We start from the raw sequence: 16,162 nt of genomic DNA on the forward strand, positions 1-16,162 counted from the left end.
TTATCTTCTGTCAGATTTTAACAAGTTATCGAATGTTGAGTATCAATTAGAATTAAATTACAACGGCAGTTAATCTCCAAACACCATACACCCATTTTTTGGTATATACAACAGTGTATGCAACATTTTAAAGCATAAATTATAAATTATCATGTGTCTACCGAAATGAACTGCGAAAATAGTGCCTTTGGTTAATTAGTCATTTGGTGTGTAGGTCCAAAAAGAGATCTATAGATCGGTTTGTTAAAGTACCTCTTTATAATTTTGAAAATAATAATTATATTCCCATTTTAAAATTTTAATAATAATACTAACAATAACATTAAAAGTTAAAATTACAATAATAATAGTAATAATAATAATAATAGTAAGAAGTATTATTATTATTATTACTATTATAATTACATAAATAATCTTTATAGTTTGTAAAAAAAATACTAGTATTTTCAGTACAGAATAATATTTTGTCGAAAAGTAGAGATTTTAATAGAAAATAATCTTTTGCCCGAATTTCGTCTTTTGAGTATGGCTTTGTTCTTTTGACAAATGTAAAATAGGTAATTGACTTAGTATGATAATATAGTTTTCATTTCATAAAAATGTAGTCATTGATGTTTTTTTCTTTTTGTTCAAATTTGATCATTTAATTTGTTTTTTGTACATATTCAGTTTTTGTAACCGATTAGTACGGGTTAAATCGGAAAAAATAATTTAAGGAGGTAATATAGATCTCAGTTTGTACACATTTAATCCGTAATGTTTTGTTGTTTCAAGATAAGTCATTGTTGTTTTTTTTTATATACATTCAGTCCTTATTGCTGGTTTCTTCAGATTTTGCTTACGACATCCTATGTGGGACAATTATTGATGAAGTGTTCTTATACCAGCTAGATATGAGAACACTTCATTAATGATTGTCATACATGGTTCAGTCTAGCATGCTCTTCATCAACCCGTTGCCAAATTTTGCACTTTCTACCTGGTTTCTTTAGTAACAAAAGACAAAATTTATGCATGGAAGAAAGAAGATCAATTTAAAAAAAAAAAAAAAAAAAAAAAAAAAAAAAAAAAAAAAAACTAAACTGATTTGTAGAAAAAATGGTAAAAGTTGACATACCAAGAAATTATGGAAAACTCTAACTTTCTGCTTGTGTATTCTTTTGTCTTGGAAATGCAAATTCAAGTCGCGAGGAAACAATCACAAAGAATCTCGAGGTACTGAAGAATCAACCCATTAAGAAAATACTCCTTAAGCCTAAACCGGGAAGGCTAGCTAAATAAGTAATTAAGGTGGGGCAACATGATATTGAATATTTTCCTTGAACCAACAACAACTTCTTGACATAAATACCAAAAGACGTACAACATCCACCTTAAAGCTAAACTCCCACCAGCTTGCAAGATAAGACAAGGCTTGAGGAAACCTAGATGCTACACACAGATAGAGCATCAAGTAAGGATGGATCAGGCATCGGTCGAGTCTTGAAGAGCCTTCAAGAGGAAGAAGTCATATATATACTCCGATTCAATTTCCACACCTAACAGAATAATTAACAAAACACAGATTTTGTAAATTCTGTAACTTCTTCATACGAACTCCGTTTTTGACGTTCTTTATATCCCCAAAAAACTCTCGACGAGATCTAAAAATTTCTTTTAGACCCTAACAACTAATTCTTACTTTATTTTTTCATCCATATTTTTATAGAATTAAATCATTTTGCTAAAATCATAACTCTCTCGTACGAACTTTGTTATTGACATTCTTTTTTTCTCAAAATTATTATCTTAAAGAGTACTATGATTTTCCTTTTGGTCACTTTAGCTAAAGGTCAACCATTTTCTTTGTAGCTTCTTATGTCACACATTCCTTGTACGCAACTTACTTTTATATCTTATAAAAATCATATCTAATTCATACAGAGTAAAATTTCTATGAAAGTTATATTTTTGGGATCGGGATGACTTGTACTATATATATATATATATATATATATATATATATATATATATATATATATATATATATATGTGTGTGTGTGTGTGTTTTGGCGTACTCATTTTTACGATTTACAGATAATTCAATTTATTTTTTCTATTTTTCTTGGGCTAAAGAGTAATATATTTATACTTCGAATTATAGAAACATTTGTAGGTTCTCATTTTTATATATCTTATTATGTTAGTAATGGAAAAAAAAACTTTAAAATATTGTGTATAGCGGCTAAGCGGAGGAAGGAAAAAACATAGAGCCAAAACAAAAATTAGTATGAAAGACTAAGAGACATACGATTCTTCTAAAATAATAATATCATTTGGCCTTTCACTACCATCGATAGAACGACTATATGGATTAATTATGGTTTTTTTAAACCCTTAACAAAAAATCGATTCACAAATCACAATAAATCGATTACGGGTTTTCACACATCCTTCTGATTTTTTATTTTCGATTTAAATTTTGATGTTCTGATTTCTAATTTCAATATTTCTCAATACATCGATTATGATAATCTTAATTCACGCATCCTATCAATCTTGTATTCGTGTTAGTCTGATTTCCGATTTCAATATTTCTCAATACACCGATTATGATAATCTTAATTCACACATCCTATCAATCTTGTATTCGTGTTAATATGATTTCAAGCAGAATCGTTGATTCAAATTTATGATTCGTGTAAATTGTAAGATTTCGTTATTGTTCTTTAATTCTTTCATGTTAGTTTTTTGATAAAAGAAAAAACTAATTTAAGCATTTTCTTTTTGAAATTCTTGTTGAAACTTGAAACTTCAACATCACAAGTTTTGAAATCATTGTTGTTGGGTCCTAGACAACGGTTAAAAACCAGGTGATTTTCATTTCCTTTACTTATTTTTTTCTAATTGTTTTATAAGTTTAAAATAATAACATTTTGCTTAATAAACATATATCTGGTACTAGAAAAAGGAAAAATCAAAAACAAAAAAAACCAAACAACTAAAATTACAAAAACGATTTAAGGATAAATTTATCAGAAGGCCCCATTCAAGAAAAACAAAAAAAAAAACATGCACTTTCCTTCGCTACTTTTTTTAACGTAAAAGCCATATCTTTTTTATTTGTCCAGAGTTTCAAATCGGCTTGGACCGGTCCTAATTATGAAGAGACCCACGTTCGATTCTTGTCTCCGTTATTATTATTTTTCCTATAACGTTTAACAGATCTACTAACAATATATTTCTTCCGTCTCATATTAATAGTTCATGTTTCCTTTTTAGTTTATTCCAAAATAATAGTATATTTTTAAAAACACATATCACATTTACTAAAATACCCTCAATTATTGGTTAACTTATCATTAAATTAAATGTAACAAAACGATGTAATTAAATTAAAGAAAATTGTACAATTGTTATTTTATTTAATAAAATTAGTGGTAATTAATGTTTTCGTTATGTTTTTCGTGTGTGGATAATAATTTTGGTACGAGTGAAATATTATATTAAAGAAGATTAAAAATTGAAAACGCATATTGGCCTGGTGGGCATATTGGCTTATTGGTACAATTGGCACTTCCCTTGGTTGAGGTTTCAAGTTTTGATACCAAGCATGGTCATTTTTTTTAATAAAATTAGAATAAAAGAATTCAGTAGTCCATATGTATAAAAATAAGATTATGGTTAATTATATATAAAAAAAGAGTTTAATGGAATATTTTTTAATAAAACAAATAGACAATTTGCAAGGTTGTCAAGATCGGGATCCTACGTATGATCGTTTTTGGGTTTGTAATATCAGAATTGTAAAGTCGGAATCGAGATCCCAAGATCCCACAAAATAGAACATAATTTTAATTTATAATTTTAAAACATGAAAAAAAAATTCAAACATTCAATTTTTTGTTCAAACGATATAAAAACTTCAAAATATTAAACATAAGTTACAATACAAAATGATAAACAGTAATTTAAAAAAACGTAAAGATATAAAGTGGTAAAAAAAGTTTCATTTACAAAAATAAATATATAATTAAATAAAAAATCAATGAAAGGTAGGATAAGATCGAACCAACTAGGGATGAGCATATGCGGGTACCTGCCTCATTTGGCGAGAACTGGAACCAGAACCGGAACCGCTCTAGGCGGTTCTTAAATGTTTGGAACCAGTCCTGGAACCGGCGATTCCGGTTCCAGGAGCGGATAACCCGGTCGCATTAACTTTGTTAACTTTTTTCGACAAAATCGCAATTTAGTTCGATCCAAATAAGACGGACAAAATCGGACCAATATATTCTAAACCGGTCTAAGTAACACACACACACACACACACACACACACACACACATATATATATATATATATATATATATATATAAACCGGTTTCGGCGGATACCCAGCGGGTGGCGGTTCCGAAAATACAAGAACCGGAACCAGAACCGTTTAAGGCGGTTCCATAAGTTTAGGAACCGAAACCGGAACCGGCAGTTCCGAAGCGGTTCCGGTTCCAATGCTCGTCCCTAAAACCAACCCATTCTATCATTCTATGGTCCTACCCAAAAAACGAGCCCTACTTAGGTCCCTACGACAGCAATGCAAAAGGTTCAAATAAAATACGTAAAAGATAAGTGATACGCGCGGAAAAAAAAGGCGTCGATTGAGTGGGAAAAATCTGGACCATACAGCAACTCCCCTGATCTGCTTGTAACAAATCGGAAGGAGTGAAATTTGTCATCTTGTCGAACATATCGATATTCCACTGCAATATTTCAAAACAATCTGATAAAATGACGACGGCGGCAGCGGCGGAGAGCAGTTCAGAAACTAGAAATTCCAGATGGTCTCTCGCCGGAATGACGGCTCTCGTTACCGGTGGCACACATGGGATCGGCTACGCTGTGGTGGAGGAACTGGCGGAGTTAGGGGCAGCGGTTCACACCTGCTCTCGCAACGAGGCTGAGCTCAACCACCGTTTACAGGAATGGTCTTCCAAGGGCTTCATAGTCACCGGATCCGTCTGCGATGCAGCTTCTCGTCCTCAACGCGAACAGCTTCTAGAAAAAGTCTCCTCTATCTTCAATGGAAAGCTCAACATTCTAGTAAGTTGTTTTGATTTTATTTCACCGATAAATTGGGGAATTCTTCCATACATCCAAGTTTCATCATATTGAAACAAACACGTTTATTCTTGTGTTACTAATTGTATTCGTACAAATGATTATACATACTTCCAAAACTGTAGATAAACAACGTTGGGACCAACATAGTGAAGCCTAGTTTGGAGTATACTGCAGAAGAGTATTCCCTGATCATGGCTACCAATTTGGAATCTTGTTACCATATCTCTCAACTTTCACATCCTCTTTTAAAAGCTTCTGGATTTGGAAGCATTGTGTTCATTTCCTCTGTTGCAGGTTCTGTTCATGTTAATTACACATCTATCTACGGACCCACTAAAGGTAATACGGTTTTCTTTTTACTGATTGTATTTGGTGTTACAAGAAATTTTAAGCTTCCATTTTCTGTTGATAGCTGCTATGAATCAACTTGCAAAGAATTTAGCTTGTGAATGGGCTAAAGATAACATTCGGAGTAATAGTGTAGCTCCAGGGTGCACTAGAACCCCACTTGTGGAACGTGTAATATAACTCAATCCTAGCCTTCTTTTTAATTGTTATATTTGTTGACATTTTTTGATCCTATCGTAAGAATTTATTTTGTGTTGTGTAGTTGTTTAATAATCATGACGAGTTTATAAATACATTGGTGTCAAAAACACCTTTGAAACGCATTGCTGAAGCGAATGAAGTGTCATCAATGGTGGCGTTCCTTTGTATGCCTGCTGCTTCTTACATCACTGGTCAGACAATTCTCGTTGATGGAGGATTTTCTGTTAATGGTTTCCCGTGACTTCCAAAATTAATAGAAAATGTTGGCGTGTAAAATTACTTGTAGAAAGGCACAAAGATGATATTTTCTTGTTTATAAAACGAGAAATGAGTAGGAAAATAGATGATGTAGAAATCGTCATGGTGCTTTTTAAATAAATGATTGGTGAAGGAGTTTCTTGTTACAAAAACTGATATGATATCTCATATTTTAACAAGGTCTTGAATGTTGAGTAACAGAAAATTCATGAATTAACTTAGGTCATGTTTGATAGTTACTGATTGAGAAAGTATTTATTGGAAAGATTTGAGTAATAAATTCTAACCGAATAAGAAACCATATTGTTTGATTGTACATCTGACTTAATAGGCTGACTGATGTAAAATGACCATTTTACCTTCTAGTGATAGATAATAATAATAATAATAATAATAATAATAATAATAATAATAATAATAATAATAATAATGCTCTATACAATCCTTTATTTCTCTTTGTTTTTCTTTTTCTTCCTCCTTTCTATCAAGAAACACACCACCGGTGGTGGTTGTTTTCTTTTTCCGGCGAGATCAAAGAGGCAACAAGCTCTTGCCCTCTTCTTCCTGTTGACTGGAGCACACGGAGAAGCTACACCCAAACACCCATTTCCTTCGCGTTTTATCGGGAAAGAAAAAGCAAGAGGAGCTGTTGGAGCAACCCCCTTGTCACCCCTGTTGTCGACAATAGCCACCAATTGCCGCCTCTGCTTCCTCCTACAATCCTCGATTTGCTTTCGGCGAAAAGGGCAATGAGACCAGAGGATCACCAGTCGCAATAGCTTCAACTTCCTTGACAGATCTGCCATGATCGGACGATTTCCTTCCTTCTTGTCTCGATCTAACACCACAAAACCACCCCCACCTTGTAACAACCGTAAAATTCATGAAAAATTTAAACTTTTTATACAACCCAGAAATCATCATTGTTTACAAAATAGTTTCCAAAACATGTCTAATATCAGAGTTTGCCCAAAATCACAAAAACAATATGAGAAGGTGCACAATCACGCCTTCGCCTTCCCGCGATCCCCTGAGGTACCTGAAACATAATCCAAAACTATAATCCCAAAGCTTAGTGAACTCCCCCAAAGTCCCGGCATACAAACAATAACACATATAGAAACATCATACTATGGTCCCAATCAACCATCGGGTTGGAATACCCCTGGCCCAGTCAATCATAGAGTCCGGTCAACCTCGGGATGGAATACCCTAGATTAGAATGCCAACATACTATGAGTCCAATCAACCATCGAGTTGGAATACCCCAGGCCCCTCAACCACTGGGTTGGAATGCCAACATACTATGGGTCCAATCATCCTCGAGATGGAATACCCTCGGGCCCAATCAACCATCGGGTTGGAATGCCCCAGCCTGTTGGCTTACACACAAAGCAGAGAAGCCTCATCCACCAACCAAACATGTATACATATAACAAATAATCATATAACAGTCTACAGCCATCCAAACAGATTTACAAATCACTAAGCATAGCAATATCCTATCTACCAAGATACCGATCTAACATATCATAACAGCATAAAAACATCCTATCTACCAAGATACTGATCTAACAGATCATAACAATACAATAACATACATAACATGAGACTGAGTATACGGGGCGTACCCAGTTGTATGCCCATCATACTCTGCATTGACCCGGAATCGCGCCTCTGACCACCTACGCCCAACGTACGTGGTGGCCATGCAAGACTTTGATTAAGAGCTTATCTCATTCAGTCTGATGTCCAACTTTCAGATCCAGGTCTAAAAAGGTGTTTCAAACCATAAAGTTTCCAACTTTATGGTTTTGCATGTCTTAATAAGGCCCAAAACGAGTTGTACATCTCGCATGTTCATTTTTGATCGATTTGCCTCATTTGATCTAATCTGTTTTAAACCCCATTGTTGATCCAATAATTTTTGTAACATCAAATTATCAAAATCAAAATCAATTTTTTTTTACTGTTCATCTTATCCAACTTTAGTCCAATCAAATTCTCCATTCGTTGATTCGATTCAAGTTAGAAGCCCAAACATGAAATTTGTTCACTGAGCCCATAATATTTTCGAATACTGTTCATTAAGATGTTTAAGCTCAAAATCCAAACAAATTCTTTTGACTCTAATTCGCAGTCGCAGTTCATCACTCTTCATTCTCATACTCGCTTTATCAGTTGTACATCTTGTTCTTGATTCACGTTTTGTTCAACTTGATCTCATAGATTTGATTTTGTTTCTTCATCTCTAACATTTGATTAACTTTGATTCTTGAGTTAGAATTGTGAATCGGCTGTGTATGATAAGTCGATAATGATCAATTAATCGTCAATCCATTCTTTGATTTAGATGAAATTGATCAACTTCTGAGTTAGAAGAATCAATTATTATCTGTTTTACATGAAAATCGATGATAGATTCATGGATTTATGTTTGTTGATTGATGAATTTCGATGAAGAACACTTGAAGAACAGTAGAAATTTTTGGTTGAAAATCGGTGTTTTGATCTGAAATAGTTCAAAGAATCATTGATTTCGTTGTTTATGGTTGGAAGGAGAAAGCTAAATCAATTTGAGTTGGAGTCGATTTCAAAGGAGTAATAATCGAATTGCTTTGAGATTGCGTGATGTTGATCGCAAGTTCAAATTTCTGCGAGTTCGATCGATGATGATTGGGAGTCGATGGAAGGAAAGCAGGATCAAAGATTTGTTTGTGATGTTGAGAATTAGTTTGCGAAGGATATATGTTAGATAACGAATTCGATTTTGGGTTTGATATCAATTTGTTAAAAGCGATAGTTTGATGTCGATGCACCTAGAATCAATCTACGAATAGGTACTGGGAATTCGATAATTGGGTTCGTGTTTGATTGGATGTTTATTGATGGAGAATGGGAAGAAGACAAACGACGATTTCAAGTTTTGATATGGGTTTGGATAGTCGATTTTGTGAAGTTAGACTGGAGGTCGAACGTTTCACAGTCTCGAGTTTGATTTACTGGGAGTCGATATTGCTTGAGTACTTAACTTTCGCAAGTTTGATTGTGAGAATTTTGGAATGAATTAGAAAGATTTTGGAGTTGTTGACGTTGATTTTGCGAAAATATAACAATCGAGTGTTCGCATCTATGGATTGAGTTCGTATGTGTGATAATCAATTTTGAGTTCGCATTTGGGTTTCAAACATGAGTTCACATTTGGGTCTCAATCAATTTCGCATGTTTGGTTAATTGGGTTAAAGATGCGAAGCATTTGTAAGGAGCATGCGAAGTTTTCACTGCATATGGTGATTTGGCGAAGAACACAAAAAGTTTCAGTTTGCAACCCTGATCTTTTCACGAAATGACAGTTTATATCCAACTTCGCAAAATGGATAATAAAAGTTGAGAAATTGCAGAATTTTCAGTTTTGGTCCTTGCAGTTTGTGCGAATTTACGCTTTATGCCCGGTTTCGCAAATGGGCTAGAGTTTCGCATATTTGACTGTTTTTGGCGCAACGGGTCCCTGCAAGTTTCAGAAAGTGACAATACCTACCCGATTTTTGAAAAATCTTGCAACTTTCACCCAAAAAGTCAAAATTTTTCATAAATTGAAAATTTTTGTGGCTTTTTCGTGATTGTTTTTCCGTGCAAGATTTTTGGTGATTCATTTTTGGTACACATCAAGGGGGAGTATCGTGAAGACTATTCCTCGGGCGCTTCTCATCCTTAGTGGGTTTTATAATCATTTTTTTGATTATAAAAGGGGGAGAATGATGAGTATTCGAAGCTTCTCGGGTTTGTCGAATATTCGTTTGCGAATTTGAAGACCGGTGTTACTTCGAGGGGGAGTTTGGTCTTGTTCGCGCTAGCTCGTTGGAGATTAAAGCCGGACATCCAATCCTAACTTTAAGGGGGAGAATGTTAGGGTGCAAAGTCATGCTTGGATGTAGTGTTTAGGCTTTCCTCTTTGTATGTGTAAATGGGTTGAGTCTTTCCTATAGATAGGAAGTGAGTGACTTCCATTATGTAAGTGAGTCCATTTTGGAGTGTTAGACTAGAGAGAGAAATTGTATACAAACCCATTTATATAATCTTTCTAGATCTAGTAAGAGCTTACAAAGATTTATTTACTCCTAGTGTTCTTGAATTTGTATGATGAATCACTAGATCTTTCTAATTCCGCACATGCCATCATAATCAACACCACTATAGATTATATCCTAGGGATAAGGATATTGAGAGACAGAAGTAAAAGGCTAATAAGACTTAGTCAAAGTACCTACTTAGACAAGGTGTTGAAACGTTATAGCATGTAGAACTCCAAGAAAGGTGACTTACCTATCCAAGGCAATGCTAAACTGAGTAAGACTCAGAGTCCGAGTACAGAGGTTGAAATAGCATAATTGAGTCATATAACACATGCTTCCGCAGTTGGTTCGATAATGTATGCTATAACTAGTACTCACCCTGATGTGGCCTTTGCTTTGAGGATGGTCAACAGATATCAAGGGAATCCTGGTAAAGCTCATTGGATTGAAGTTAACAACATTCGTAAGTACTTGCGGAGGACTAAGGATTGGATCCTTACCCTCGGTGGGAGTGATGACTTGAGAGTGATAGGGTATAGCGACACCAACTTCCAAACCGACAAAGATAATTTCCGGTCTCAGTTGGGTTGGGTGTTTACCCTGAATGGAGGAGCAGTGACATGGAAAAGTTCCAAGCAGGAAACTGTAGCTGATTCAACGTGTGAATCAGAGTACATGGAAGCAAGCAAAGCATCGAATGAGGCAATATGGTTGAAAAACTTCATCGGAGACCATGGAGTCATTCCATCCATAAATGAGGCAATGGAGATTATTTGTGATAATGAAGGTGCGGTTGTCTTAACCAAGGAACCGAGAGATCATGGTAGATCCATGCATATCGACAGAAAATACCACTTCATAAGACATCAGGTAGAAGAAGGGCCCCTCGTGGTAAAGGGGATATCTTCAGAGGACAACCCAACAGATCCTCTTACAAAAGGACTAACTAGGGTTAAGCACTTGCAGCATGCGAGGAGCATTGGGCTAAAGGACGATATTAGTCTTAGTAATTAGATAAATCGAAACTTTTAATAGCTAAATTGTAATTGAAATTTGATGGTGAATAAAAGGGGTTTTTATTTATAAGTAAAGCTACTGTCTTGTGCTACTTATTTACTATTGTTTCACTTTGCATGTTGTGACTTCCAGAATAATAAAATTATGATTATTATTATTATTATTATTATTCAAACCATCCACAGTCAATCATACATTGGAAGTAAGTATGAAATAAGACTTTCATGAGTTGGCTTGTAGATTTCTCTAAGGAGTTAGACAAAGCAACATGTTTTCTACACCATTCATGAGTACTTCTGAAATAAGATTTGAGTATTGTATCAACCCGCACTCACTTGCATCACTTCATGGAATTTATCACGAGTGATCGTGAGACGATAATATCATATAAGTCTTCAAACCTAGATATATGAGTCGTTGACTACAAGTTGGTTGTGCATTGATGATACGAAAACGCATCAGTAACTTGATGTTATAAAACGTATCGTTGTGCATGATTTGATGAGTAGTTAGTACAACCATATAATGTCGAAGTTTATATGTTCCTTTTATCCTAAGAGGATTAAAAGTGATATCTTGGGACCCTCGATGATTCTATTTTGACTTATGTGTCGGGCCCGGTCAGAACTAAATTAATGTGTTCAGTTATGTTCTATGTCAGACGAATCGGAAATCGGGAAACAAACTGCTGGACAATAAGTATGACATTGTTCAATGAATTTGTCCAGCTGATATGTTGAGAACATAGGATTATATGATCCCTTATTTGAAGGACGTGTCACTGACTAGGTCAGAGTTCAACAACGACTTTTGAAAGCTTACGATTGCTAAGTCAGATCCTGAAGTGCATAAGCAGTAAGAGTTATTAAACTTATCCAAGTAGGAGACTGTTGGATTTTGTGTCTAAGCCTATAACTATAACTGGTATGTACTTGACCCAATTGTAGCATGGTCCTTTTGGGTTGCCTTCACCAGTGCAATTTGATAGGATGAATTTTGAGAATAAGGTTATTTATGATTTATTAATATATTACAAGTATAATATATTAATATGGAATTATTTAATTAGTATTGATCAAGAATTAATTTATTAATTTTGTGATCAAAAGAGACTAATTAAATATGTGGGGATTGATTATGTAAATCAATTATTCTTGTAGTGTGGGCTAATAATCCATAGTTATGGGCTAAACTAATCCATGGAGGTTAAACCCATGGAGCATGAGAATGTGGAAAGTCATGGGTTATTAGGGTTTACCAAGTGTAACCCTAGCATGTCCAACACTATAAATGAAACCCTCCATAGACCAAAATTGGTTGCCTATTCTCTTTGAGATAAATAGATTATTCTCTTAAATCATCGTCTTGCATATTGGTGTTTGTGAACCATTAGAGGCATCACATTTGAGGTGCTCAAGCTTTCAAGGGTCAAGAACTACAAGTCCTTCAAAAAGTATGTCATCTAACTAGATGTCTTATTCAATTAGCAATTTGTATGCCGGTTAGGAAAATGCTTTGGAAAAATTGAAAATATGCATGTAAGATAGAGAAAACATAGATCTAAAGCATTTAGGGTTGCATGTGCACCATAGGAGTGTTATAGTGCTCAAAACTCAACAAGTACTTGACTGTATTTCAGAACGGCTTTCCACCCGCAGACTGATGGCTAGAGTAAGCAGACTATCCAGACCTTGGAGGATATGCTTCAGGCATGTGTATTGGATTTCGGTGGGAGTTGGGATACGTATCTCCCTTTGGTGGAGCATTCGTATAACAATAGTTGTCACACCAACATTGACCAACCTCCATTTGAGATGCTCTATGGGAGGAAGTGCAGGACCCCGATATGTTGGGGTGAGGTCGATCAGCAAGTCATGGGGAATACTAAAGTGGTACTCAAGACTACCGAGTTGATTCGGTAGGTTCGGGGTAGGCTTCAAATGGCACAAATTTGGAAGAAGAGCTATGCCGACAAGCACCAATCAGATTTAGAGTTCCAAGATGGGGATATGGTTCTCCTGAAGGGGTCACCTTGGAAAAGTGTCATCTGATTCATGAAGAGGGTCAAGTTGGGCCCCAGATACATCGATCATTTCAGGGTTTTGGCCTGGGTGGGCCGGGTTTCATATCGTTTGGATCTTCCCGAGGAGCTTAGTCAGATCCATAGCACGTTTCATGTCTCTCAACTGCGGAAATGTTTGGTTGATGATTCCGATGTGGTTCTATTGGAGGATATTCAGGTGGATGATCTCCTTAATTATATTGAGAGACCTATTTCCATCCTTGACAAGAAGAAGGAAACCTTGAGGAACAAGGTCATGGACTTGGTGAAGGTGTAGTGGTAGCACCGAAAGAGGTCTGAATGGACGTGGGAGCCTGAGGACGAGATGGTGGAGCATTAACCAGAGTTATTTGCGGCAGCGGACTTCGAGGACGAAGTATGATCCAAGTGGGGGAAATTGTAACACCCGATTCAAGGTACTTTTCATTTTGACCTATGGTATGTAAATATTTTTGCAGAATTTATCCCTGCGAGCAGTTTTGCCACTTTTCGGAAATCCTAGAGTGTGCGGGGCATACACACCGAGGGGATAAACCCTAAATTTTAGGGTTTGGACCCTATTTAAACAACATTATGACCCATGTTCTTCTCATTTCTCAGCCTCCATTGCCCTTTGAGTCCCATTTCGAAACCCTAGCCCCTCTTGAAGAGATTTGACCATCTTCTGTGTGTTTTTAGTGTGTGTTGGTGAGATTTGAGGAAGAAGAGCTTGGAAGAAGGTGCCTTGATCAAAGGAGAACTTGTAGATCTAGATTTCGCATATCATTTCCAACTCCATTGAGCTATAAAGCTTGGAACTTGCTCCTTGTATGCTTAGATCTAGTCTTTATTAAGTTTTGGTCCCTTTTTAGTCCTATGATGAGATCTAGTGTATTTCTTCCACTCTTGAAGTTAGGAGTTGCTTCTCTTGATGTTTCTGAGGTTCCTAGTCCATAAAGTTAGCATCTTGATGGTTGTGGATTAACCATACATGTGTTTAGGTCCATTTGGTGAAAGTAGAATGCTAAAGTATATTTTGGGTTCTTTTAAGCCATGCAAAGGCTCCAAGTTGATAACTTTATGGATTAAGACGTTCCACAAGACTTAGATCTGAAGTTGGATGAAAAGGTTTTAAGGGAATAAGACCCTAAGTTGGATTTTATGACTTTGCCCAGTACGTCAGGCGTACTCCATAGTATGCTGCGCGTATTGGGTCAGCAGGCCGTTTGTTTGGGTCAACACGCGTACGTGGTGCATATGACGAGTACGCAAGGGATATGTTGTGATTGGGCTTCTTTTGTTTTTGGTCCTTCTTTTGGACTTTGACTCCCTTTGAACTTTGGGCCTTACTTGGATTTTGGGACTTGTATTTTTTGGGTCATATTTGGATCGTAGGTTTATGGGTTGGGCCATTATTGGGCCACTATAGGTTTATTGGGCCAAGCTAGTTGGGCCTAATAAGGGAAAAGGTAGAATAGTCTTTTACTCTAGAGGCTGAGGGTGTTGGGTTGGGGACCCCGTTTATGAATTTTTACCTAATAATTAATTAGGGTATTGTTTGATTGATTAACGTGGGGATTTTTCCAGATCAGCAATCCAGACATTTATCTTATATTCATCAGTCTGAGGTGAGTCTCCTCACTGTGCCTGGCGGGTCGAAGGCACCAATGTCGGCCCATGATTTATTATGATTAGGATGCTAGTTATGCGTGTGACTCTTGAATATGTAGTATGTGATATGTATATCGGGCGGGGTCTGATGCTAAGCGGGGCCTGATGAGTGTATTGTATGCTATTTATCTTAGTGATTCTTGCATGAGTTTTATGTGTTTGTATGAATGTCGGGTGGGGCCTGATGCCAGGTGGGGCATGATGAATATGATGAGGCGGGCCCATCTCATGTTATTGACAAATCTGTTCTGAGCGGGGCTCGATGCCGAGCAGGGCCCAATGGTTGTTGGGCATGACCCATTATATGTTTGATATGTATGGTATGAGGTATTTTGAGGAAGTCACTAAGCTTTGTGCTTACGGTTTTTACTTTATGTTTCAGGTGCTTCCGGATCGAAGGGAATGGCTCGAGATGATCGCACCGCACACACTACGTTATTTCGCATTTTGTTGACTTGATGTACTTGGGTGATTATTAACATACTCTGATTTTATTTTATCATTTTATGAACATGTTTTGGATGATGATTTTATTATTATAAAAATAAAATTTTTGGTCTTAAAATTTGGGACGTTACAGTTTGCAGGCATTCTAGTAGGAGAAGTGGTGGTACGTAGGTCGACGAGTCCCATTGAATTAAGCACATTATTAAATTAGAAAACAATAAAAAGAAGCATTAACTTAAATATAAAAGATATAACAGTCTTTTTATCTTTGTTAGGGACCAACCGCGCAACAAAACCATATAATATGGACGGTCTAGGTTAATAAAAATAAGTTAGGAACCAAACACACAAATTATCCCAAACCATAGGGTCATAGAGACCATTCACATAATTTACTCTCTTATTAAATTGATTATTATTTTGTGATTTATGTTAAAAAGTTGACATCAACTCGCTTTTTAATCATTTTAGTGCCTAAATACTCTACAAGAATCTAACCCTTTGCAGACGACACCTATCCAGACGACGTATGTCGTTAGCAAAAGTCGATCTATAGAGACGACATGTCATCTGGACAGCGTTTTCAAACATTGATCATATGTATTTGACCAGAAAAGCTACACAGACGACAAGTCGTCTGTATAGGCTCGGCGGGAAGGAGCAAAATATTGGTGATATATCAAATTTCTATACCGACGACCTGTCGTCGGGAGGAGGAATTAAAAAAATATTTTCGATTTATTTTAATTCTTTGTCGCAGAAAAGCAATATGATGCTGTTTTGGTCAGCCTATGCAGACGACATGAGGGTGCTTAAAAATTAATTTCAATTGATTTTTTATCCGTCTTGCAGAAATGGAATACGATGTTGTTTTGGTCACGCTATCCAGACGACATGTCGTCTGGAAAAGGTGGGACCGATCCGCGTGAAAACACTTTTTTATTTTATTTGATTTTTTCATGACGTGAAGTGGAAAGATGCCGTTTTTTGTTTACCTATAGAGACA

General features: G+C 36.0%; 1 protein-coding gene across 1 annotated transcript; it reads left to right on the forward strand.

The window, feature by feature from the left end:
- Window positions 1-4,627: 4,627 nt before the first annotated feature.
- Window positions 4,628-6,086, forward strand: LOC145072167 (tropinone reductase homolog At5g06060-like). The gene is made up of 4 exons (XM_079018551.1): window positions 4,628-5,079; window positions 5,223-5,439; window positions 5,513-5,619; window positions 5,711-6,086. The coding sequence occupies exons 1-4, from the start codon at window positions 4,768-4,770 to the stop codon at window positions 5,888-5,890; spliced, it is 816 nt and encodes a 271-aa protein (XP_078874677.1). The 5' UTR covers window positions 4,628-4,767; the 3' UTR covers window positions 5,891-6,086.
- The last annotated feature ends 10,076 nt before the right edge of the window (window positions 6,087-16,162 follow it).

This window comes from Lactuca serriola, chromosome 9, assembly GCF_051521515.1.
Source record: "Lactuca serriola cultivar US96UC23 chromosome 9, Lser_US96UC23_V15, whole genome shotgun sequence".
Lineage (NCBI taxonomy): Eukaryota > Viridiplantae > Streptophyta > Magnoliopsida > Asterales > Asteraceae > Lactuca > Lactuca serriola.

What these genes read in the sequence shown, in the direction of transcription:
- LOC145072167 (XM_079018551.1), top strand. Translation starts at nt 4,768, where the DNA reads ATGACGACGGCGGCAGCGGCGGAGAGCAGTTCAGAAACTAGAAATTCC. An exon ending in TATCTACGGACCCACTAAAG is followed by an intron (nt 5,440 to 5,512) that starts GTAATACGGTTT and finishes TTCTGTTGATAG; the next exon opens with CTGCTATGAATCAACTTGCA. An exon ending in GAACCCCACTTGTGGAACGT is followed by an intron (nt 5,620 to 5,710) that starts GTAATATAACTC and finishes TGTGTTGTGTAG; the next exon opens with TTGTTTAATAATCATGACGA.